Raw genomic sequence first — 24,429 nt, 5'->3', positions numbered from 1 at the left:
GAGGCTAGCCTGATCTGTATGACTGGCAGGCTAGCCAGGGCCACATAGCAAGCCTTATTTCGAAAATAAAATAAAATAAAATAAACCCAAACCATTTCTCATGTGATTCCTTCTTATCACTGCTTACTGGATGGGACAAACCCAGGAGGAGTTTCTTATTCATTATTTTTCGTTTGACAAATATTTATTTACTACGCCCCAATGATTCTAAGTGTAAGGCCCAGTAATTGCCATCTAGGTCATTTCCTTTATTTGCTGTCACCAATGAACCAGTGTGAAGCTCTGGGTTGCTTAACATTAACAGCTTAGCACAAAGGGATAAGCTGGCCTTTTAGAACCAACAAGGAAGCCCCACAAGTTAAATATTAATACATGTATGCATAGAAAACAATTACTTTTACTAAGATCATAACAGTAAATGAAAGTATAAAGTTCAAAGGAGCACAATGTATTTTCAATCATAATCATTTTTCTTCAACTCTCTTGCATAATGACATTAAACCATATTGATGATAATTACTTGGAATTCTGTCACACAAAGACAACTCTTCTCATTTGTATCACTCCCCTGCCATTCCCTTCTACAGTTTTTCAAAGGAGCATGGCATTATTTTTCTGCTTCCAAAAGCACAGTGTGTCCACTGGAGGAATTTTGAAAATAGGGCAATATATATGAAGGCTAAAATCATCATCATCCTGAGCTACAGATGTAGAGTGGTAGAGTTCTTGCCTAGCGTGTGTGGGGCTCTGAGTTCAATTCCCTGGTATTGCAAAATAAAAAATAATACCAACAACCACTACCAACAAACCAAACCAAACCGAACAAACCTTTGTCTGAGAATGAATGAAGAGACTTCATATATTAGTTTTTATTTGCTCCTAAGGATTTGGGTGAAAATTGAATTTGGGGGACTCTTCTTGTTTGTTTGTTCCAAAGCACAGTTTCTCTATGTAGTCCTGACTATCCTAAAACTCAATATGTAGCCTAGGCTGGCTTGGAATTCACCGAGCTCTGCCTCCCACTCCTTCCCAAGTGCTGGGAGTTAAAGCCCTGCATCACTATGCCCAGCTTGAGAACTGTTTTTTTTTTTTTTTAAATAAATCCCTCTTAAAGTTTAAAAAAAAATTTATGTGTGTATTAGGGCTCTCTAGAGTCACAGAATTTATGGATAGTCACTATATATTAAGGGAATTTATTATGATGATTTACAGTCTGTAGTAAAACTTCCCAACAATGGTCAGCTGTGAATAGGAAGTCCAAGGACCTAGTAGTTTCTCAGTCCCACAAGGCTAGTTGTTTCAGCTGGTCTTCTGTAGAAGTAGGTTCCAACAGATGTGCTGGCAAGTAAATGCAAGCAGGGGAAGAAGAGCGAATCTTCCTTCTTCTTTTTTTTTTTTTTTTTTTTTGGTTCTTTTTTTCGGAGCTGGGGACCGAACCCAGGGCCTTGCGCTTCCTAGGCAAGCGCTCTACCACTGAGCTAAATCCCCAACCCCGAATCTTCCTTCTTCTAATGTCCTTATGTAGGTCTCCAGCAGAATGTGTGGCTCAGATTAAAGATGTGTATCACCATGCCTGGATCTGGGACTTGTTTTGTCCCAGGCTCTTCTTGAACTCAGAGATCTCTCTGCCTCAGTCTCCTGGAATTAAAAGGTCTGTACTACCTTGCCTGGCCCTAAGCTTTTCATAGCCACTATGCCTCAAGATCTCCATGCCAACAGCCAGGTCAGAAACTTGTATCTCCCAGCCTCAAGATCTGGTGAGCCCTCCAATTCTGGATTGTAGTTCATTCCAGATATAATCAAGTTGACAGCCAGGAACAGCCATTACAATGTGCATGGGTTGTTTGCCTACATGCAAGTGCAGCACAAGCATGCCTGGTGTTTTTCAGAGGCCAGTGTCCCTGGAGCTGGAGTTACAGACAGTCGTGAGTCACACCACGTTGGTGCTAGGAATCAAACCTGGGGCCTCTGGAAGAACAGCTTAACCACTGAGCCGACTTTTCAACCGAAAGAAAACAATTTAGCTTGAATCGAAATAGGTGTTCTTTAATGCTGCTCTTTTGTTTTTGTGATTTGTAGACTTTTCTGCAAAGGAGCTTTGCTTATTTGTTGTTGCTATTGTTCCTCAGTGCTCTGGATGCAACCCAGAGCCTTTCACATGCTAAGTAATTGCTCCCCTGCAGGGTTACCGTCCCAGAAAAACAAACAAGAACCAACAGAACAAAGAGGGAGATTTCAGGATTTCCTTTTCTCCGAAGCCTCAAATGCCTACAGCAAAGTTTGGCACACAGTAGGGATTCCAAAGCAACTTCTGAATGCCTAATAATTATGCCCTCAGCTAGGGGAGACAGAGTTGTTGATAAACATAAAATCATCGTGAAGTTCCCTTCTGCTATCATTGCTCTCTCGTGTTTTCAGTAAGCACTTCAGCCTAACATACACACTGTTTTGGTGTAAGACTGATTAAATTCAAATAGCAAGTCGTACCCTCAAGAGCTATTAGTGTAACTGTAGCGAACCAAAAACAAGCCCCCCCCCCAAAAAAAAGCCCAAAAACTTATGCTCGCTCTGCTTCACCTTCTTCATCTGGTGAACTCTCGTCCAGGAGCTAGGGGTTTAACAGAACCAAGTTCTCAAATGTATGGTCCTGTGTAGAGCTCACACAGGAGCCAATGTTTGTCAGGTGATGAGAAACAAAACAAACCGCTAAACTGGCTCGAAAACAATTCCTGGTGGAGACACATTAGGCTTTGGTGCTGTTTTATGAAGGGTAACGGGGACAGTGAAAGGTCCAAAACCTATGGGAATATCTCCCAAACTTCAAGTTCTGACTCAATGACTCAAGGCAGTGGCGGAGTCAATGTGGAAGAGGAGCTGCCGTTTTAAAAAATGAAATAAAGGGCTGGAGAGATGGCTCAGTGGTTAAGAGCACCGACTGCTCTTCCAGAGGTCCTGAGTTCAAATCCCAGCAACCACATGGTGGCTCACAACCATCTGTAATGGGATCTGATGTCCTCTTCTGGTGTGTCTGAAGACAGCTACAGTGTACTTATATATAATGAATAAATAAATATTTAAAAAATGAAATAAAAATACCAGAGTGCATCCCAATATCAAAGGTCAGCATTTGTTTCCTGTCAGCGTTTGTTTTGGTTTATATACACATGGACCAGTCTACAAAATGTACTGTCAGTCAAGCTTGAAGAAAATGGGGTGAATGCTATGGCAACTTTGAGTACGGAGGACTGGTACCTAAATCCACGGATGCACTCATGCACAAACGTGCACAAAGAGGCCAGAGGACTGTTGCTGTCTTTCTCTATTGCTCTGTACTTTTTTTTTTAAAGGCAGGAACTCTGACTGAACTGAAGCTTGCTGTTTTAGTTAGGCTGGCTTGCTGGCTAGGGATCTCCCAGGATTTATCTGTCACTGCAGTCCCCCACCCCACATTGTTGTGACAGGGCAAGTGAAGACATGAGTCAGAGTGCTGCAGACTAAAACTCAAAGTCCTCTTGCACGGCAAACACTCTTATCCACTGAGGCATCTTCAAAGCTCCCTAAACAGGACTTTTCTTAGTTAAGATAACCCATGGCTCATGCATGAAACTAGTTGTACTTTCTTTCCAGTGGGACTTAACCAGACACAAGAGAAACAAGGAAACAACCACAGAAAAAGGGCCAAGGAAGACCGAGACCACAGCTAAGAGCTTGGGGAGACAGGCAAAACAAAACCCAACAGTGAAGCAACTCAAAAGAGAAAACTGGTGTTAGAATTTTATGGAAAAAAAGCACACACACAAAAATAGATTAGTATCAATGAATTCAATTTAACAAAAACAGTAAAAAGTCCAAGCAGGAAGTGGCGATGCACACTTGTAACTGCAGCATTTGGGGGAATAGAAACAGCGGATTCGGGAGTTCAAGGCTAGCCTTGACTACAAAGTAATTTGGTGGACAACCTGTCCTAAAAGAACAGGCAAAAACCCCCAAACTCCAAAGTTAATAAAAATGGTTTATATGATCCTTTCAGATTAAGTGTACAATAGAATGTGAATAATCTCAAAATTCCTGAAATGTCTGCTGCTCCAAGCTTACCTTCTCAATGAAGGTCAAATAAACAGTATAAAGAATTTAGTTACCTGGGAAGCTCAGGGGAAGCACATTTGTCTGCCATGTGCAAGGCCCTGGATTAGATATCCAGGACTGACACACACACACACACACACACACACACACACACACACACACTCCCCTACCCCCTAAAACCCCCCGGGTGTACACAGCTTAAACTAAATTCATATTGTCTGGGAAGCTTTACTTGGTTTTTAAGACAAGGTCCCTAGGCATTCCAAGGCTGGCTTTTGAACAATGATCCTCCTACCTCCAGCTTCCATGTACTGGGATTACAGGCATGTACCACACCAGGCTCGCTCAGTCCTTTAAACGTTTATTTTGGAAATCATAACTACCCATCAAAATGAACAAATTATATTAGAGACATGAAATCACTTCTCAAGTCTTCTCTGAGTACACATAGTTCCCACTGAAGCAGAGCTGTTGGACACAATTATCCTAGAACAAGGAGGACAAGCTACAGTCCTTTAAATCTCGCCCACCAACCGGTTTTTGCATGACCCTGAAGCGGAGAATGATTTTTCCATTTCTAAGTGATTGAAAAAAATGATAATATTTTGTGACCTGTGCAAAGTACATGAAGTTCAAATTTCAGTGACTATAGTTTTACTGGAAGATGGCCAGGTTTATCCATATTTTCTATGGCTGCTGCGCTACAATACGGAGGGCTGCCTGGCGCCTTTCAAAAAAAAAAAAAGTTTGACCACCAGTGTTCTAGAACACAGAGGACCCATGCTGTAACACCCTTCTAACCGCCCCCCTCCCGCCTCCAGCCACCCCTTCAGCGTTAGTCACCAGCAAGATTCTTGGAGCTGACATGGAAGGGCGTTATAGTAATGAATTGTACCACATGGGAAAACAAGAGACCCAAGACAGTAAATTTCTATATAAGGGAACATGACTGTTTCTGTCACATACTAGAGTAACGTCTGAGTTTGTTTCCCGATCAGAAAAGAGGGCATCATCGCGGCCTCTGCATGGCTGCGTTTAAGCATGAAGGCACTTGGAAAGCTATCAAGGGAACAAATGTTCCGGGGGTGTTTTTGCAAGGAGAGCCTCTGAGTTTAGATGCAGACTGTGGTTCCCTTTAAGCATCGGCGCTTAGGCCCCTCTGCTCTGGCCCTCATTTTCTCCCTGGGATCATGTGGCTCTTTTTCTTCAACCTCCTCCCCCACCCCCACTCTTTCTCCAGGCTAAAAGCTTCAGAGAAAAGCAGAGCTCAGGTAATGCTGGCCTAGATTAGCCCAGCCCAGCTCTCTCCAGTTCATCAGCCAGCTGCCGGGTCAAAATGGGACCCCTTCAGGTGACAAGAATGACTCAGCAGGGGCCTAGGCAGGAACTGAGATAGGGAAGCACTGGTAGGCACAAAATCCCCTGCTGCAGCAGGAAGCTAACAAACCAGTACGTTAAGGACGCAAATAAGTGAATAAACAAAAAAGTAATTTAAGTCAACTTTAGGCCTTGGGCGGACTGAAGGCCTGGGCCATTGCAGGCCTTAAATAAAGGAGGCCTGCCCAGCTTCTGGCAGAAAAAAACGCCAAGGTCTCTCCTAAAGGTCCCTTTCGCTCATGACAAATGTCAGTACGGCTCGACTGGGCCCTCAAAACGGTTGGGTGGGAGCCTTGGAGGGGGTGCAGAAAACTGCGTGCCCGTGATTATCTGGGAGACTTTGAGGGCACCGTAATCTCTCGAGAACAGGAAACCATTTTCCTTGCTGGCTCTGAGATTTTGCTTTGCTAAGGCGGCTGCAGCTTCCCTGCCCCCCTCGCACCCCCTGCCGTTGCTGCTGCTTTAAGCAACCACGCCCCGCGGGCCCCAGGCTTCTTGGCCCTGGGGCTCGCAGCCCCCGCGCAGCCTGCACACCGCGCTCTCATCCGCCCCACCCCCGCGCGGGCCCATCCGCCCCCGCGGCCAGCCTGGGGAGCGCCGAGTGACGCCTTGCGCCTGCGCCCCACGAACTTCCTGCCGCGGAACGCCCCACCCACTCCTAAGAAGCCCGCCTCCGAAGATCGCGAAAGACCCACCCGTTGCACGCTATTGGTCGAGGTATCCGAGCCGTTGGCTCCCAGACCCGCCTCTTCACCGCCTCTCCAGTTTCCCAGGGCGGATGCGCCTGCGCTCAGCTGCCTGGGCGGGCTGAGAGGCGCGGGTTGAAAAGTCTCGTTCCAAGTTTGGAGAGAGGGAGAGAGAGGAGAGCGTCTCAGACCTCGCTACCCGCAAGCGGGGAGGAGGCAGAAGAGAAGATCGCGGCGTCTGGGGAGCACCCAGACAGCCAGACCGAGCTCAGGCTTTCCGAGCTAGGAGTGCGTGACGTGCCTGGGAGAGGCAGGAGCGCCTGCGATCGGGCTGCTCTTGACTAGCGAGAGAAGTCCGAGGCGGCAAAGGGGGGCGAACGACCCGACGCAAGATGGCGAGTAAAGAGAGTAAGGAGGCCCTGCGGGGCGGCGCGCGCCGGGGCTACGGGGGGCGGCGGGCGCGCGCCGGGGCTACGGGGGGCGGCGGGCGCGCGAGGCCGCGGCACGCGCCGACGAAAGGCGCGAATTGGCGTGAGGAGCAGGGGGCGGGGCTGGGCGCGAGGCTAGCCGCGCGCCTGGAGGGGGCCTGCGCGGGACAGGGCCTGCTCGCCGAGGGCTGAGAGCACTTCCGGAGCCGGGCTCGGGGCCGAGGGGTAGGCCCCCTCCCCCACCCGCCTCCCCCCTTCTGCGGCCTAGCTCCCTCCGACGCCCTTGACTGGGGGCGCAGGCGGTCGCGGTGGAGAAGTAAACGCAGCGGATTCTTCTTACGCCTGTTCTTAGTCCGTCTCGGGGTCGCGGCCTTCGTCCGTGTTGGGAGGGGGGGTGGGGAGGATCTGGAGCCCGCCGGACTATGGCTGCCGATGTTGGCGTGGTGGGAGCTGGGGCCTCCTCTGAGGCGGGGGGGGGTGGAGGAAGCAGGCCTATGGGCTGCTGCTACACGTGGATTTTATCTATTTGTGTGGGTCGTGGCGCCCGTTTACAATGCAGGTCATCTTAGACAGGTGCGAACAGCTATAAAAAGGCTGAAAATCTCGACGTTAGTGCAATTAATGACCCAATTCGGTAAGCGCAGGAGATACTGATCTTGAAAGTGGAGGTGAAAATGCTTCCTGATGTTAGTCTCCTCACTTTCTGGGAGAGCGGTTTGTGTGCGCATAAAAGGTAAAAGGAAAGAATAGATAAGGTGTGGCCCTTTCGAGGTGACCTCCAGTATCCGTTTCCATGCTTTGACTCCGACCCTTCTCAGCCACTTAATTGTGGGCTTTCTCCAAATTTCAGTGTTTGAAGATACTGTGGAGGAGCGTGTCATCAACGAAGAATATAAAATCTGGAAGAAGAATACACCGTTTCTGTATGACCTGGTTATGACCCATGCTCTTCAGTGGCCCAGTCTTACCGTTCAGTGGCTTCCTGAAGTGACTAAGTAAGGGTTTCTGGCAACTTTTATTTTGTGTAGATTTAAGTACCGTTTTAAATTGCTAGGTATTACTGATAATGGTATTTTACACACAGAATGTAAATGTGTAATTGGTTAGGCCGAGGGTGAGGCGGCAAGTGGTTATGTTCAAAACTTAAGATCGTTTCAAGCATAGAGGTGTGTTGAGAGGAGAGAATATTATTGTGATACCAATGGTGTGTATAGAAAATACTGAATATTTTGCCATTCCGTGAACTCTATTAGACCAGCATCTCGACTCCAGATCAAAACATTATTTTCAAACTTAAGAGGAAAGATTACATATATAACAAAAGCTATTACAGCTTGATGCATTTTTGGTAACTGAATACAATGTGAATACACTTAAACATATATTTAATTACTAGCAAAAGGAAAAAGAATTTGGCAATAGTCAAAGAAAAGAGTCGTTTGGTTTCAGTTTATAATTCAGGTTGCGATTTTTGTTAAGTGATTTTTCTTGAATATTTGTAACATTTGGCATATAAATTTGGTTTAAGCACTTAGAATAATAGGAACTAACATGTGAAGAGTTTAAGCCTCAGAACTACAATTGCGGTTCACAAATTTAGCAGTGAGGAGAAGGGCTGAGAATTTTAAGCAATGCTTCAGCACACACTACTGGTGATCTCATAGCTTACCAACTAGGGCTCAACCAACCCAAACCGGTTGACTCCAGAAGTCAAGGCACCTCCTTCATTAGACTACCTTTATCATCTAGGCATGTACCTTTTCTATAGGAATATGGGCACATACCTTAAAAGTATATTGAATTTTTGTATTGTGAGCCTATAATTAGGGTTAAATAAAACTAATATACAGGGGAGATTTTGTGACCAGTGATAAAAGGAAGCCAGTTTTAAGCAAAGTAACTTCTAAGGACTAAATTCCATATATGAACATTGACTTCCCAGATACAGACTTTCTGTTGTCTCAAAAAATCTTATGTTTTTTATTTGCAGGTTTTTTTTTACATTAAAATGCCTCTTTAAAAATCTAAGTGTACAGTGAGAAGTCTTAAATGGCTAAATAGTGGGGGCTTATAGGCATTGATTTTATTTTTTCAGCACTGGTTCAAACCCAGGGCCTCAGCATGGTAGGCATGTGCTCTGTGGCTAAGCTGTTTTTTGAGCAAATTCTAAAATAGACTGAGGGTTGGCAAGGTGGCCCAGCATGGTAAAGGCACTTGTCTTCAAGTCTAAGAATTTGAGTTCAGTCTCCAGAACCCACATGGTATTAAGAACTCTTCTGATCTACACATGTACACTGTTGTAAATATACATATCCACACACAATGAATAAATAAGTAAACAGTACAAAAAATATATTGAGCTGGGTGCCGTGGCACACGGCTGTATCCTAAGTTACAGGCTTGCCTGAGTTTTATTAATTACCATGTTTCTTTTCTCTTTTTTTTTAAATTTTTTTTAGACAGGGTTTCTCTGTGTAGCCCTGGCTGCCCTGGAACTAACTCAAAAAGACCCACCTGCTCGCAAGTGCTAGTATTAAAGATGTACCCAACCACCACCTAGTAAGACCATGTTTCCCAGAAAAAAAATCCAAAGGGCAAGAGAAAAGTTAAGTGGTTAAGAGCACTGGCTGATCTTATAGTGTGCCTGGGTTTTTGATTCCCAGTTCCCACCTGGCGTCTCACCTTTTGTAATTCAGGTCCTAAGAGATGTGATGCTCCTTCTTTTAAAAAATTATTTGGGGTTGGGGATTTAGCTCAGTGGTAGAGAGCGCTTGCCTAGCAAGCGCAAGGCCCTGGGTTCGGTCCCCAGCTCCGAAAAAAAGAAAAAATTATTTTATGTGTGAATACACTGTAGCTGTCTTCAGACACACCAGAAGAGGGCATCAGATCTCATTACAGATGGTTGTGAGCCACCATGTGGTTGCTGAGGATTGAACTCAGGACCTCTAGAAGAGCAGTCAGTGCTTTTGACTGTTGAGCCATCTCTCCAGCCCTGTGATGCTTTTTTTTTTTTTTTGGTTCTTTTTTTCGGAGCTGGGGACCAAACCCAGGGCCTTGCGCTTCCTAGGCAAGCGCTCTACCACTGAGCTAAATCCCCAAGCCCCGTGATGCTCTTTTCTTTCTTACACGGGCATGAGGTATTCATGTGGTGATAAGACATACGTACATGCAGGGAAAATAATGCTATGTTTCAAATAAGTCTTGAAAAAAAATTAAATAATAACAAAAACATGAACCTATCTATTGATAAGATTATTCAAGTTCTGTTAATCAGGTCTTAAAAATTACTAACGGGGGGCTGGAGAGATGGCTCAGCGGTTAAGAGCACCCGACTGCTCTTCCAGAGGTCCTGAGTTCAATTCCCAGCAACCACATGGTGGCTCACAACCATCTGTAAACAGATCTGATGCCCTCTTCTGGTGTATCTGAAGACAGCTACAGTGTACTGATATGTAATAAATAAATAAATCTTTAAAAAAAAATTACTAACAGTTTGTGGTTTTTGAAATCTTTTTTACTTAACTGAAGTATAATAGAAGAGTGGGGTCTTGGATGTCAGAGACTGGGGTTTGAGTTTTGCTTTTTTTTCTTACTAGCTTTGCATGCTAAGGCAGAGTTTAGGCTCTGTTCTTTTTTTAAGATTTATTTTGTATGTGAGTACACTGTTGCTGTCTTCAGACACACCAGAAGAGGGCCTCAGATCTCATTACAGATGGTTGTGAGTGACCATGTGGTTGCTGGGAATTGAACTCAGGACCTCTGGGAGAGCAGTCAATGCTCTAATGCTGAGCCATCTCTCCAGCCCCAGGCAGGACTCTTGTCTTTTTTAGTTGTCTCATCTACAGATAACTGAAGTTGTTAGTAGTACTGTTTTATGTACATTTGGGGAAATAAGCTCCTGCATGGTAAGTGTCTTGTGTAGAGTGAAAACACAGTTAAGTGATGACATACTGATTTCCTACCTCACCATGATTTTAATCTATCTACCTATCTATCCATCTATCTATTTTAAACACAAGGGTTTATTATGTATACAGCATTCTGTCTGAATACATGCCTTTAGACCAGAAGAGGGCACCAGATCACATTACAGATGGTTGTGAGCCACCATGTGGTTGCTGGGAATAGAACACAGGACCTCTGGAAGAGCAGTCAGTGCTCTTAACCGCTGAGCCATCTCTCCAGCATTTGTTTATTTTAAAGACAGGGTCTCACTATGTAACCTTGTCTGGACTGGAGCTCACTGTGTACATAAGGCTAGCCTAGAACTGTTACTCCTCAGCGTCTAAAGTACTGGGATTAAAAGTGTGCCACTATGCCAGGCCTCTTCAGAAGTAATTTTAAAGGTTGAAATACCATGGTTTTTTTTTTTTTTTTTAGGCTTTAATGAAAGCTTTTTTTCTTTAGACATGGTCTTATTATGTATCTTTGACTAGCCTAAAACTCAGAGATCTGCCTTCAGAGTGCTGAGATGAAAGGCTTTATATGTTCTCATACCCAGTAAAAACTGTTTTTAATGTTATCTCTGATGTATTTTACTTGAAAGTTTTTAAAAAATAACACAGGGCGTTGGGGATTTAGCTCAGTGGTAGAGCACTTGCCTACCAAGTGCAAGGCCTTGGGTTCGGTCCCCAGCTCCGGAAAAAAACAAAACAAAACTCAACAGGGCTGAGAATGCAGGTTAGGAGTCCCTGAGTTCTAACCCAATGCCATCAAAAAGAGAAAAAAACCCAATAAATATTTTGAAAAAAATAACACAGACTGAGTGTCCCCTATGATGTGCTTGAGAGCAGAATCTGCATTTTGTAGAGTTTATTTGCATATATTTAATGTGTTGGGGATAGGTCCCAAGTCTATATATACCCTAAAAATAATTTTACACTGTATTTTCAATTGCACTTTTACTTTGATTAAATAGTCACCATGAGGTTAGGTGTGGAATTTTCCACCAGTAGCCTTGTATTCAACAAATATCAGATAAGTGGAGCATTTTGAATTAGGGAAGCTCAACCTATAATTTTGTATGTTGCCCTCAGCATTTAATTTCACATTTATATGGTGATGGATGCACCATGGTTTTGTAGGTTAGAGGACAACTTTTAGGAGTCAGTTCTTCCTTCTACCATGTGAGTTCTGGGGTTCAGTCTTGAGAAGTGAGGTTTAACATTTAGCTTAACCAAAGATAAATAAATTACATATTTAATTACTTTGAGACATGTTATTTTGTTCTGTAGCTCTTCTTGGCTTAAAACTTGCTATGCAGAATAAGCTGGCCTTTCTTAGAGAGGACTCTGCCTCCCAATGGGTGAGATTAAAGAAAGTCATGCACCACCATGTTCTACCTTGAAAATGTTAACTTGTATACAAAGAAAGTGAGATAAAATTGTGGGGGGTTCAGAGGTTTGGAGATTATAAGAAGAAATCACAAAGTACATATTGAATCTTGAGCACCATGGTCCTTTGTTGGGTTTTATTTTGAGGGTATAGAGTGACTTGTAGTTTATTACCATATACAGTCATGGAAATATTGGCTGATTTTTTTTTAACAAAACGCCTGTCTTTGAGTAACAAGACTATGTTTAATATATTTTCGAATAATTACTTGGACTTGTGTCTGAACAATTGATTTAGTCTTTTAATATTTATTTATAAGTACATTGTAGCTGTCTTCAGACACATCACAAGAGGGCATCTGATCCCATTACAGATGGTTGTATCCACCATGAGTTGCTGGGATTTGAACTCAGGACCTCTGGAAGAGCAGTCAGTGCTCTTAACCGCCGAACCATCTCTCCAGCGATTTTTTTTTTAAGTTTTTATAAACTGGAAAGTGAACACAACTGCATTCAAGGCATGCATTCTGCCACTGGATTATATTCCTGTTCCTTGTTAAGTAACAGTCAGTACAGAAGTCTACGGCGCAGAGAATAAGTTCCCTTCCATGCCAGTACTCCTAATTCCCTCTGCTCTAGTGAAAGCAGTTTTAAATTTTTGGCCCATCTTGAGAGAATATAGAAGTGCACTAGTTTTTTTTTGTCCTGAAGATTGAATCCAGAGCCTCATAATTGTGGTCAAGCACTCTACCACCAAGCATTATTACCAAACAAAAAAAACACTTTTTTTTTAAATAAAGATTTAGTTGGTGGGAGTGGCCTTGAACATGAATCTTCTACCTTAGCTTCTGAGTAACTACGATGCTGCACTATCAAACCTGGGTTCCTTATTTAAGTTTGTTTTGTTTGTTATTTTGAGACCAACTGACCTCTGCATTTCAGTTCATGGGATGTTTTTATGATAGCAAGTTGTTGCCAATTTGTGGTGGCAGATAACTTTAATCTCAGTATTGGGAGATAGACAGCAGGACCTGGTCTACATACAAAGTTCTAGGACAGCCAGGGTTACGTAGACCCTGTCTCTCAAAACAAACAAAAGAATATATTGGAGATTATCAGTATGCTGTCACACCCATTCTTTACGAAGATGCCACACACAGTCCTACTTATGAATACAATTTGTGTCACAGTTAACTTTGTTAATGGGTATTTAGGTGGTATTTGGACCTTTGCTGCTATAAACAGTGCTACTGGAAATAGTCTTATAATAGAGCCTATTTTTGTGATTGTTGGGTCAGTTTCTTTAACATTGCAGTTACACAGTAAAAGGACTTTGGTAATAGAGATTAAGTGGGGGTCTTTTTTTTTTCTTTATTAACTTGAGTATTTCTTATTTACATTTAGATTGTTATTCCCTTTCCCGGTTTCTGGGCCAACATCCCCCTAACCCTTCCCCCTCCCCTTCTACATGGGTGTTCTCCACCCATCCTCCCCCCATTACCACCCTCTCCCCAACAATCCCGTTCACTGGGGGTTCAGTCTTGGCAGGACCAAGGGCTTCCCCTTCCACTGGTACTCTTACTAGGCTAATAATGGGGGTCTTTAAAACTTGAGATAGGGTCTATTTCATTGTGTGGCTCTGGCTCACCTGAACCTCATTGTGTAGATCAGGTATGGGGTCTACTCCCAGAGATTGACTACCTGCCTCAACATCAGAGTACTGGAATTAAAGGTCTGGGGGTTGGGGATTTAGCTCAGTGGTAGAGCGCTTGCCTAGAAAGCGCAAGGCCCTGGGTTCGGTCCCCAGCTCCGAAAAAAAGAAAAAAAAAAAAGGTCTGTACCACCATGCCTAGCTTAGATTGTTATTTTTATCAGTGCCTTTTTTATCAGTGTGTCCAATACTGAGGAAAATATCATGAGTTCAGGAAAGTAGGTTGGGTTTTGGGTTTTTTTGTTTGTTTTTGTTTTGTTTTTTTTTTGTTTTGTTTTGTTTTTTGTTTTTTTTTTTTTTGTTTTTGTTTTTTGAGATATGGTTTTTCTGTGTAGCCTTAGATGTCTCAACTCTATAGACCAGGATGGCCTCAAACTTAGATCTCTACCTGCTTCTGCCTCCTAAGTGCTACTATTAAAGTTGTATGCCACCATGGTCTGAAGTAGGTTTGATTTAATGGTGGAGATAAAGGACTTTTTAGTAAAATGTAAAAATAATCTTTATGTGAGAAACAAGTCATGTGAAACCGGAATATTTGAATTTGAATTGAATTTTAGGATTCCCCCAGTTTAGCTGGTACAGTGCTTCTTAGAAAGGCCCTATAATAAACTGTCTACCTGCTTTTATTATACTTACTGGTCTTCATTTTCCTAGTCACTTTCTCTCCTATAATCTCTTTTGAGATATACTTAAGATCCCTTTCATTTTTAAGCCACTGTTGTTCCCTGTAAACATTTTGGTTTGTCCAAGTTCTAAAGTTCACTATTTATGGCCTTTTCCTCTCCAACACTAGAAATTAACCCAGGATTTCATGCATGAGAGTTGAATGCTATAGTACCAAGCTATATTCTCAATAATACTCTTACCTTTTTTTGAGTCAGGGTCTCTGCTTAGTTGTGCACACTGGCCTTGAACGTAGGGCGTGGTCCTGTCAGGCCTTAGTTTGTGATCTTTCTGCTTTAGCAGCCTGAATAGTTGAGATTATAGATGTAGGCCACCCAGCCAAAGCCTAAAATTTCCAAGTTAATTTTTCTGAGTAAATATAGATATGCCTGTCCCCCCAAGCCATATATTTTTGGCTTACTGTGTATGCATGAACTAATACCTACCTTTCAAACCTAGTATTGCTAGCCACTTCTATCTATCCCTTTCAGGAGTTGTGTGTGTTCTATTTTACCATAAGCCAAACCCTAACTGGATAGAACTTAATTTTGTAAATTATTACTAAATGACATGCATGTAAATAATCTCCAACTCTAAGGGGCTGGGGATTTAGCTCAGTGGTAGAGCGCTTACCTAGGAAGCGCAAGGCCCTGGGTTCGGTCCCCAGCTCCCGGGGGAAGAAAAATAATCTCCAACTCTTTTGGTTGCTATTTTAGAAAGTCACTGATTCCTTTGTAAAGTGAAATTTAGGAACAAACATATATGACCTAACTTGTCTGGTATTGGGACGTAGACTCCTACTTTTCTGTGGGACAGTGGGGCACAGTTGAAAATTGTTCTAATAAGACAATGGGAAAGCGTTGTTGATACTTAGCAGTGCAAAAATTGCTGTTTGGACCATGATGCCAAGGGGCACTGGCAAGTTTTTCAGCTTCAAGGTGAATTTCTGTTGAGCAAGGTAACGGAAACACTTAAAATTGAGAATGTTCACTGCATAGGTATCATAAACAAAAATAAGTGATTTTTATATCATGTCATTTCACTTAACCTCTTTTTTAGGTGAAGAAAATGAGACTGGAGAGGTTGCGCGTATAATTGCATATAGCTAGTTTTAGTTTGCACCAGGATATAAACCCCCATTTTTTCCCTCAACACTTCACTCATTCCATTTTACCTCATTGCCTCTTACTGGGAAAACAGAAACATCTATCTAACATATTAAAATGTTGGCTATATTAAAATGTCAGCTATGGGCTGAAGGTACAATTTAAGAAGTCTAGATATGAGTATAGATCAGTGATGGGTTTCTAGTTAGTGTGTTTGGTGAGTTGTCCTAGGAAAGGTAGCATTTACAATGATAATTGAGGGCAAGGAAGATGACTGACTCTTCAGGAAGGAAAGAAAAACATTTGAAAGTATGGGGATAATAAACCTGGTAATTAAATGGGAAGCAGGTTTATGGTTGGTGTTAAGTAAATATTTGCTAAAGAAATGTTCATGTTAATTTGGAGGGAACCAGACTGAATTTGTTAGCAGCTCAAAGTTCTTATAGGAGTCATTTGACTTTTTTTCTCTTACACAGACCAGAAGGAAAGGATTATGCCCTTCATTGGCTAGTGCTGGGTACCCATACATCTGATGAGCAGAATCATCTGGTGGTTGCTCGAGTTCATATTCCCAATGATGATGCACAGTTTGATGCTTCCCATTGTGACAGTGACAAGGGAGGTGGGTATACTGTGTATTTCAATATTAATGTCAAAGGGAGTATTCATCTTGGCATATATATTGTAGTTAGCTTTTGGCTTAGCAATGTGACTTTTAAAGAACTAGTAACACAACATGTGAGGTTTTCACAATAACGTTTACAGTACCAAGAAATTAGGATTAGTCTAGCGAAATGAAAGGTTCATAGGAAATTGTTTAAGCACAATATAGTGTGTTTATAATATTCTCAGCAATTAAGAATGAAAAGAAAAACTATATGCACCAGTACGGAAGGTGAGATTTTTGTTAATAATCAGATCTTAACTATAAAAAGGCTAATTTTTTAGTTTTTTTTTAATACACAAGGTAGAACAAACTATTAACTTAGCATGGTAAGCAATCCATTATATTGAAAATGGGCTTTGAGAATAAATTTCATATAGCAGGTAACCTGTATTTTGGAGAGTTTCTTTTTCTCTTCAATTTGTGTTCTACTCTGACAGGGTAAAATCGGTTGGGTTGATGCACTAAATGACTTGTGATTTTTAATCCTGAATGTTTTGTTTGTCTCCTTACATTAGAATTTGGTGGCTTTGGTTCTGTAACAGGAAAAATTGAATGTGAAATTAAAATTAATCATGAAGGAGAAGTAAATCGCGCTCGTTATATGCCACAGAACCCACACATCATTGCCACAAAAACACCATCTTCTGATGTTTTGGTTTTTGACTATACAAAACACCCTGCAAAACCAGGTATGTATTAATAAAGCCAGGCCATCACACATTTTTCTTGATTAGAGATAATATTTTAAAAATACTTTAAAGTACTGTACTGTTAAGACTGGAAAATCGGCTCAACAGCAGTTAGAAACTCTGTTGGCTTTTCTATAGGATGTGGGTTCAATTCCCAGCACCCACATGGCAGCTCATAGGCCTTTGTAACTCTAGTTCCAATTCTTTGGGCCTGTGGGCACCATGTATGTATGTGGTGCACAGATATTCATGCAGGTCAAACACTTGTATGTGTTTTTGTAGAAAATATGGAAGTCATTTACTCAAAATAAATTTGTAAAATCTAAAGTAGTCTGTATAACTTTTAAAACTTCACAAAGTGAGGGATTTCATAACCACCTCTAAGCTTGGTGATTCACTAGAACCTGATAGCAAATTATACTTGCAGATGTGGTTTACTGAAGCAAAGGATCCAGAACAAAAGCAGAAGAAAATAAAGATATCAATCAGATAGGCAGTAGATAGGTCTCCACAGGGTACGAATACAGGCTTCTGAGTACCTCCTTTCTGGAGTCAAACAGGAGATGGTTTTTCTATAGCAGAAAACTAAGTGACTGTCCAGAGAAGCCTGTTTGAGGCCCAAGGTCTGGAGTTCCTAATGGAAATCTGGTCACAAGTTCCATATGCACTCATGGTAATGAAAACCAACAGCTTCAATAGTGAAGTTAGATGAATCCTTGATAAACTGTACTACAAGAAGTTGCTAAAGCATGCTTTCATTGGTCTGAGCATGTCAAATTCTGAAAGGATGGCCAAGGGTCATCCATGGTTTCAGGCTACCCAGGGTATGTAAGGATTGAATGACCAGATATGCTGGATCTATTTCTAAAAATTGCCTTGGGATGAGATGATGGGGTAGCTACTACACAGATTTATGGAACAGCTATAGTTGTCAACATTTCTGTATTAGTGATAGTATTGAGCCCAAAACCAGTCAATGCGCTTGTGGGTTCAGTGTAGAATTGCTATTTGATTCGGTCAATAATAAAAGGAGTCTGAAGCTTGGTTCTTAACCAATTCTGATAAACGGATCACTTAGTGGTTAATATGTTTCATTTTCCTCTTAGATCCAAGTGGAGAGTGTAATCCTGATCTTAGATTAAGAGGTCACCAAAAGGAAGGCTATGGTCTCTCCTGGAATTCTAATTTGAGTGGACATCTCCTGAGTGCATCTGATGACCATGTAAGAGCTGATATTCTTTCTTAATATTATACTGAGCATAAAATTGTCTTAGATCTAAGCTACAGGATCTCTGTATAGATTGAAAATTTTCTAAGATGACATAGATTGCTGTGTTAACATTTTCCTGAGCTTTAAAACAATTAGTTTCAGATTACTCTGTTAGAGCCTTAAGATTTTACAAAGCTCTTTTGAAGATTGGAGGATTACCATTGTTTAAAAGAATACTGCTAGATTTACCTTTTCATTTATTATTTGTGTAAATTCCAACAGGCTCTATTTCAAAAGTTGTGCATCTGTTGCCACTAATTTTAGATTATTTTCATTAGGTGTCTGAAAATGAAATTCCACAGATGTTAAACAATTACTCCTTGCTTTCCTTTTGCTAATAATAGCTATAGCTAGCTGATTATGGCCTATGGTATCCTAAAGTGGGCTTAACACCACCAGATTCTCTGCTTTGGGTGTGCCTCTCACATCCAAATAAGAAAGAGATTAGTCTTTTCTGTAACAGTCTTGTCACTATTGCACCAGTGTGCAAATCTTATCTTGCCTTAGTATGTAGAGTTTATAGCTGAATAAATTGTTAATGACCTCTCTACCCCAGCTACCAACATTGCACCTTCTGGTACCAGGAAGGGTGCAGCAAGTGGTAAAAACATGTAACTGCCCTGCAACCATAGGGTGTATTGTATTCAATAATAGGATCCTAAAGATCTAGTTCTGATGGACAACCACAGTAGCAATTGTCTATTTTGCTTTAGGGAGATGAGCATGTTCCTAAATAAGATGTTACCTTTTAAATCTGGTATTTTCATAGCCTTTGTTCTTTTTTGTTCTCCCTTAGACTGTCTGCCTCTGGGATATAAATGCAGGACCAAAGGAAGGCAAAATTGTGGATGCTAAAGCAATCTTTACTGGCCACTCAGCTGTTGTAGAGGATGTGGCCTGGCATCTGCTGCATGAGTCCTTGTTTGGATCTGTTGCTGATGATCAGAAACTTATGATGTAAGGTGGAAGGTTCAGTGGAACCTTGATGGGTAATCTGAATGACAGACCATTAGTGATTGGCAGACTGAGTTCTGGCTCTTGAAAGTTATGTTACAGTTTTAAAATGAGAAATAGCTTTTTGTGAGTTATACTTGATAATTAGCTGCATGTATGTAGTGAACAGTTTATTTCATTAAAAATGAAGAAAAATTGTTAAGAATGTGAAGAAAAAGGCTTGAATAGTGATAAATTCTAAATGTGATCCAGTGTTAACTGATTAGAGCTCAGGGAGGAAGAGTGTTTCCATTAGATGGTGTGGCTATAGAGCTGCATTAAAATAACTGAACTCATGCTTTATAAGTAACTATTGTACTACTGAGACTAGGAGAACAATGTATCGAAATTTGACAAGGCTAATTATAGGTAAAATAAGGAAATGCTGTAGTCTGTATTTTGAGTACCTTTAAGATGGTATATAATTAAGATAGAAATTCAATAAAAGGAACTAGACTAATTGTCCTAGTTATTTGGAGGTTTAAAACATGTCATTTAATGGACAAAAGCCCAAATTGCTGTCTGTGTGTGGTTTGTGTATTTGTGAATGGGTAAGCATATCAGAGCTTCATATAGAAAGAAAGAACATCTACTGAGCCAAAGCTCTTGGGAGCTGTAGGTGCTGTATGTATGCCTTGTCTTTTTGTGTTTCAGATGGGACACCAGATCCAATACTACTTCTAAGCCCAGCCATTTGGTGGATGCACACACTGCGGAGGTCAACTGCCTCTCATTCAATCCCTACAGCGAGTTTATTCTGGCAACTGGCTCTGCAGATAAGGTTTCATAGTTTGGTTTTCTTTCCAAGTCCTGTTGTTTTGTTCTTTAAAGATCATACATAAAGTATAGAAGTCATTTTCATTTGGTTTCTTTTCCATATAGACTGTAGCTTTATGGGACCTGCGTAATCTGAAACTAAAACTCCACACCTTTGAATCCCATAAGGATGAAATTTTTCAGGTATGTGACAGTTTTGGGTGTCTTTGTTTTATTTATAGTTGTGTGTATGCATATAAACATATGCATGCTGAATCAGACATGTGGAGGGAGGTTAGAGGACACGTTCTGGGAATAAGTTTTATCCTGCTACCTTGGGATTAGTGGCTGAACTCAAAATTGTCAGGTTTTGTTATGGCAAGCAGTTTTATTTATTAAGCTGTCTTGCTGTACCAGTTTTCAGATATCTTTGTCAAGGACTTTATGAGAGGGGAGAATATTTGAAGATATTTCTTTTATTTGGTGGGATTTGACATTATTTTTTTAGAAAGCTTCTCTTGATTCTACTATATAAATCTATCAGGATGATGGATTTTTTTTTTTGTTGTTGTTGTTGTTTTTGAGGCCCCTCCCATCCAGAAGAAAGAAACATTCTTCCAAAATAGAATCAGTTTAAAACACATTTTCAAGGATTTTTCTGTTAAGAGTGCTAATATGGTGGGTGTACTGTAAAAGAAACCTTTTTTAAAGATTTATTTCTTTATTATACATAAGTACACTGTAGTTCTCTTCAGACACACCAGAAGAGGGCATCAGATCCTATTACAGATGGTTGTGAGCCACCATGTGGTGACTGGGAATTGAACTTAACACCTCTGAAAGAGCAGTCAGTGCTCTTAACCACTGAGCCATCTCTCCAGCCCAATAAAGATCTTATACATAGTTTTAGAATAAGCTAATTTTAAAGGTTTTATGGATGGTTGTAGGCCTAAAGTTTTCTGGGGTTCCTGAGTTCTTCAGTAGTAGAGAACTTTCTGCTTGTAAATTCGGGTTGCATGGAGTGCTTAAGGACTTGTGGGATGCAGCTCAGTGGTAGAGCAAAGCACAAAGTGTTTGGTTCAACACCCTCAAGGTGGATTGGTAGGTGGGGGTCATTTGAAAGCCTTGAACAGTGAAGTCTCTAGGCTAAGTGGATATAGAATGTGAGGTAAGAAAATGCAGATTAGAATGATACTTACAAACTAAGGTACAGCTGACTCTTTAAATCTTCAAAATATCTATTGCTAGGTCCACTGGTCTCCACATAATGAAACTATTCTGGCTTCAAGTGGTACTGATCGCCGCCTGAATGTGTGGGATTTAAGGTAATTTAGGATCTGGTGACAAGGAACTACATAAATGTGCCAATCTAACGGTATATATCCATTATACCAGGAAAGCAATTTGCTGATCCAACTTAAATAAACTATTAGCTACCTAATAGTTTCTGTTCTGTAATATAAAAGTAAGTCAGCAAATAACATAAATTGGTCATGTATTTTGTCCCTGTTCTGCATCAGCAACAAGTGGTCTTAACTGCTGAGCCATCTACCTTTATGCTACAATTGACTAGGGATGTAGCTCAATGATAGAGCTAGCATACAAAAGGCTGTGTGTGGGTTCAGTCTCTTAACAGCGCAAGCATTAAAATACTGTTGGTGTCTCCTTGGAATAGCATATAACATAGATAACAAAATTGTTGGATTTGGGTGTTTTGTTTTTCATTTTTTGTGACACACAGTCTTGTGTTGTGTAGCTCAGATCAGACTGGCCTCAAACTCCTGGTATTCTTGCCTTTCCAAGTGCTAGGACCTGTACTGCAGTGGACAAATTCAAAGCTATCTTCTCAAACCAACAAAATTTAATTTATTTGGAGCAGACAGGGAGAGGCTAACTTAGTAGAAGACTTTGCCTGCCATGTGTGGGATTCTGAATTTAAACCTAGCCCCCTTCCCCATCCCATCCCAAAATTCATAACATACCTTTCTTTGACTTACAATTCTAATTCATTAATGTCAGTTATAAGTTGAGCTAATATTTATTATGAATATTTCTTCATTCTGCAGATTTAATTATGAGTGGCTCCAACCCATTTTTAGAAAATAAACAACTCACAATTATAAAAAACACTAAGCCTGTTCTCAACGTTCTTAAAGCTGGGACCCTTTAAAATATAGTTCATGTTGTGTTGACACCCAGCCATAAAGTTATTTTTATTGATACTTCATAACTAATTTTGCTGCTGTTATGAATCATAACGTTAATGTGTTTTCATAAGGTCTTAGGCAGCCCCTGTGAATATATTTAACTCACAAAGGGTTGTGACCCATAGGATGAGAACCCTACTGTATTTTTTATAGAGAAATAATTTATGGGTTGATAAAGCATACATTTGTGTGATTAAGATTTTGCTCTAATGGAAGTTTTATTTTCTTAATAGTAAAATTGGAGAAGAACAATCAGCAGAAGATGCAGAGGATGGGCCTCCAGAGCTCCTGGTATGCATTAGATTAAATATCATGCACACTTATTTTTTACTAGTTGATCTTAGGAATTGGGTCCCTCAGAGCTTCAAATGTTAGCTTGCCAATGATTTCAAAAAAGGAAGTCCAGGAAGTTTTTGTGATTAGCCTCTAACATTTATCACCTATAGTAAGTGAAGCCCCAAAAGGTTTTTGGAAATGTTTGCTTAAGGGTGACTTGAGCTATTGATTTCAGGTATAATGGTTTCCTTTTAGTCTTTGGGTGGGGGGTTGGGGGGTAGTGTTACTGCTATCTGATTACCATTACTTACTAACAATACAGAAAAACTTATAATCACTTTTCTATGAAATACTGACAGGCTTAATAATGGTTCTTTGTCCCTTTTCTGAATTGTTCACCATTTGTCTCCTCCAATCATTTGGTCATTGTCTCTAATGTATGTCTTAGCACTTATGTATTAATGTGTAAGTGCATGAATTTTAAGGTATAAAGAAAACCTTTGAGTTACACAGAAGGTGTTCACTAACATCCACTTTGTGTAAGCTCCCTAGCCCCTTTGGTTTCTGTGCCCGGCAGCTCCAGGCAGAAAGGAGCTTTAGACAGACCAGCACGTTTGGCATTTATATCATTGCTGCTTAAAAGACTAATTCTACAACCCAGGAGGCTCAAGCAGAGTCTTAAGACCGCGGGTTGGGGTGGGGTGAGTGAGTGAATGTGTCTGTGTTACCTTAAACACCTTAAACTTCTTAATTTTTAGTTACTATATTATGTCTTAGGACTATTGAGAAGAGACTACTGTGAAAGAAGGCGAGAAAAGAACCAGGAAGATTTCCTCAGTCAGGCCCATGAAAGAGCATATGACCAGACATGTTAGAAATGCTTGGTTATTATTCATTGCAGAGGCCAGAGAACATAGGGATGAAGAAACCCTACCTAGAACTTAATGTATGAGAATTCTAATCCTTTTTCTCAAAGTTCAGAATTCAGAATATTGGGGCTCATGTCACTCTACCTCTAAATGATGGGGCAGGCTAAGAAGACTGTTCAAGAAACTCTTGGAAGTCTTAGAACTAGAAAGCGTATGAAATCAAGACCTTTTTTTTCTATTAAGTTTATTCATGGAGGACACACTGCCAAGATTTCTGACTTCAGTTGGAACCCCAATGAACCTTGGGTCATTTGCTCTGTGTCTGAAGATAACATCATGCAGATATGGCAAATGGTGAGTTGGAATTTTTCATAACTCCTGTAAAACCATTTCACTGGTGATAGAATGTAATAAAAGTATGTAATTTAGGTGACTATTAAAATTTGTGGGGGTGGGAGCAATTTAACCAAAGCTTAAGATCAATATATCTGGAACTCATGTAAAAGTGATAGGAAAGAACCAACTTACCAAAGTTGTCTTCTGATAATAATAAAGAGATTTAGCTCAGTATCATTTTATCCACCGTCATAAACACATGCACTATATTGACATTTCTCATCACACTATCAGCTGGGATCTTGATAGTGAGGGGGATACCAAGGTGTTAAAATAAAATAATGCAAAGTACTTGCATTATTCCCTCAGTGACACTTGAAGTGCTTTCAGGAAGCCAATTCTGAACAGTGACTGTGCATGGGTGACTATGTGTAGACAACTACATGCTGGCAAATAATTATTAAAGGGTCACTGAAACACATTGACAGTAAATTCTGTTTTTACCTGTGAATTTATTTGGTTGTTATCTCCAGGCTGAAAATATTTACAATGATGAAGAGTCAGATGTCACGACATCGGAACTGGAGGGGCAAGGATCTTAAACCCAAAGTATGAGTTGTTTCTATTGAATGTATTGCTACACGAATGCTTGATTTGTCAAGCGCCAAAAAGGCATTGTATAGTAGGAAATGTAAGTGGGATGGCTTCTGGCATTCTTTACCCTCTGATTCTAGCACTTTCAAGTGAGCTGTTGCGTACTGTATCATATTGTAGCTATTAGGGGAACAAAAAGGAATGTTGCTTAAGAATGGACATCATTGTTTTAAACACACATTGCTGGGTATTGCCTTTGATTCAACTGTCATTTTCTCAAACTTTTAAGTGCTTGCTCAAGTTCCCAAATATGCGAGGATAACTTTTACACTTTTTCCTTCCAACACTTCTTGATTGGCTTTGCAGAAATAAAGTTTTAAAA

General features: G+C 40.8%; 1 protein-coding gene across 1 annotated transcript; it reads left to right on the top strand.

The window, feature by feature from the left end:
• Nucleotides 1-6,267: 6,267 nt before the first annotated feature.
• Rbbp7 (RB binding protein 7, chromatin remodeling factor) lies at nt 6,268-24,425 on the top strand. Its single transcript, NM_031816.2, has 12 exons — nt 6,268-6,557; nt 7,428-7,572; nt 15,867-16,012; nt 16,573-16,746; nt 17,853-17,968; nt 18,813-18,973; nt 19,664-19,790; nt 19,892-19,969; nt 21,014-21,090; nt 22,206-22,263; nt 23,361-23,471; nt 23,987-24,425. The coding sequence occupies exons 1-12, from the start codon at nt 6,542-6,544 to the stop codon at nt 24,053-24,055; spliced, it is 1,278 nt and encodes a 425-aa protein (NP_114004.1). The 5' UTR covers nt 6,268-6,541; the 3' UTR covers nt 24,056-24,425.
• The last annotated feature ends 4 nt before the right edge of the window (nt 24,426-24,429 follow it).

Source organism: Rattus norvegicus, chromosome X (assembly GCF_036323735.1).
Source record: "Rattus norvegicus strain BN/NHsdMcwi chromosome X, GRCr8, whole genome shotgun sequence".
Lineage (NCBI taxonomy): Eukaryota > Metazoa > Chordata > Mammalia > Rodentia > Muridae > Rattus > Rattus norvegicus.
This window is presented reverse-complemented; position numbering and strand designations above follow the sequence as displayed.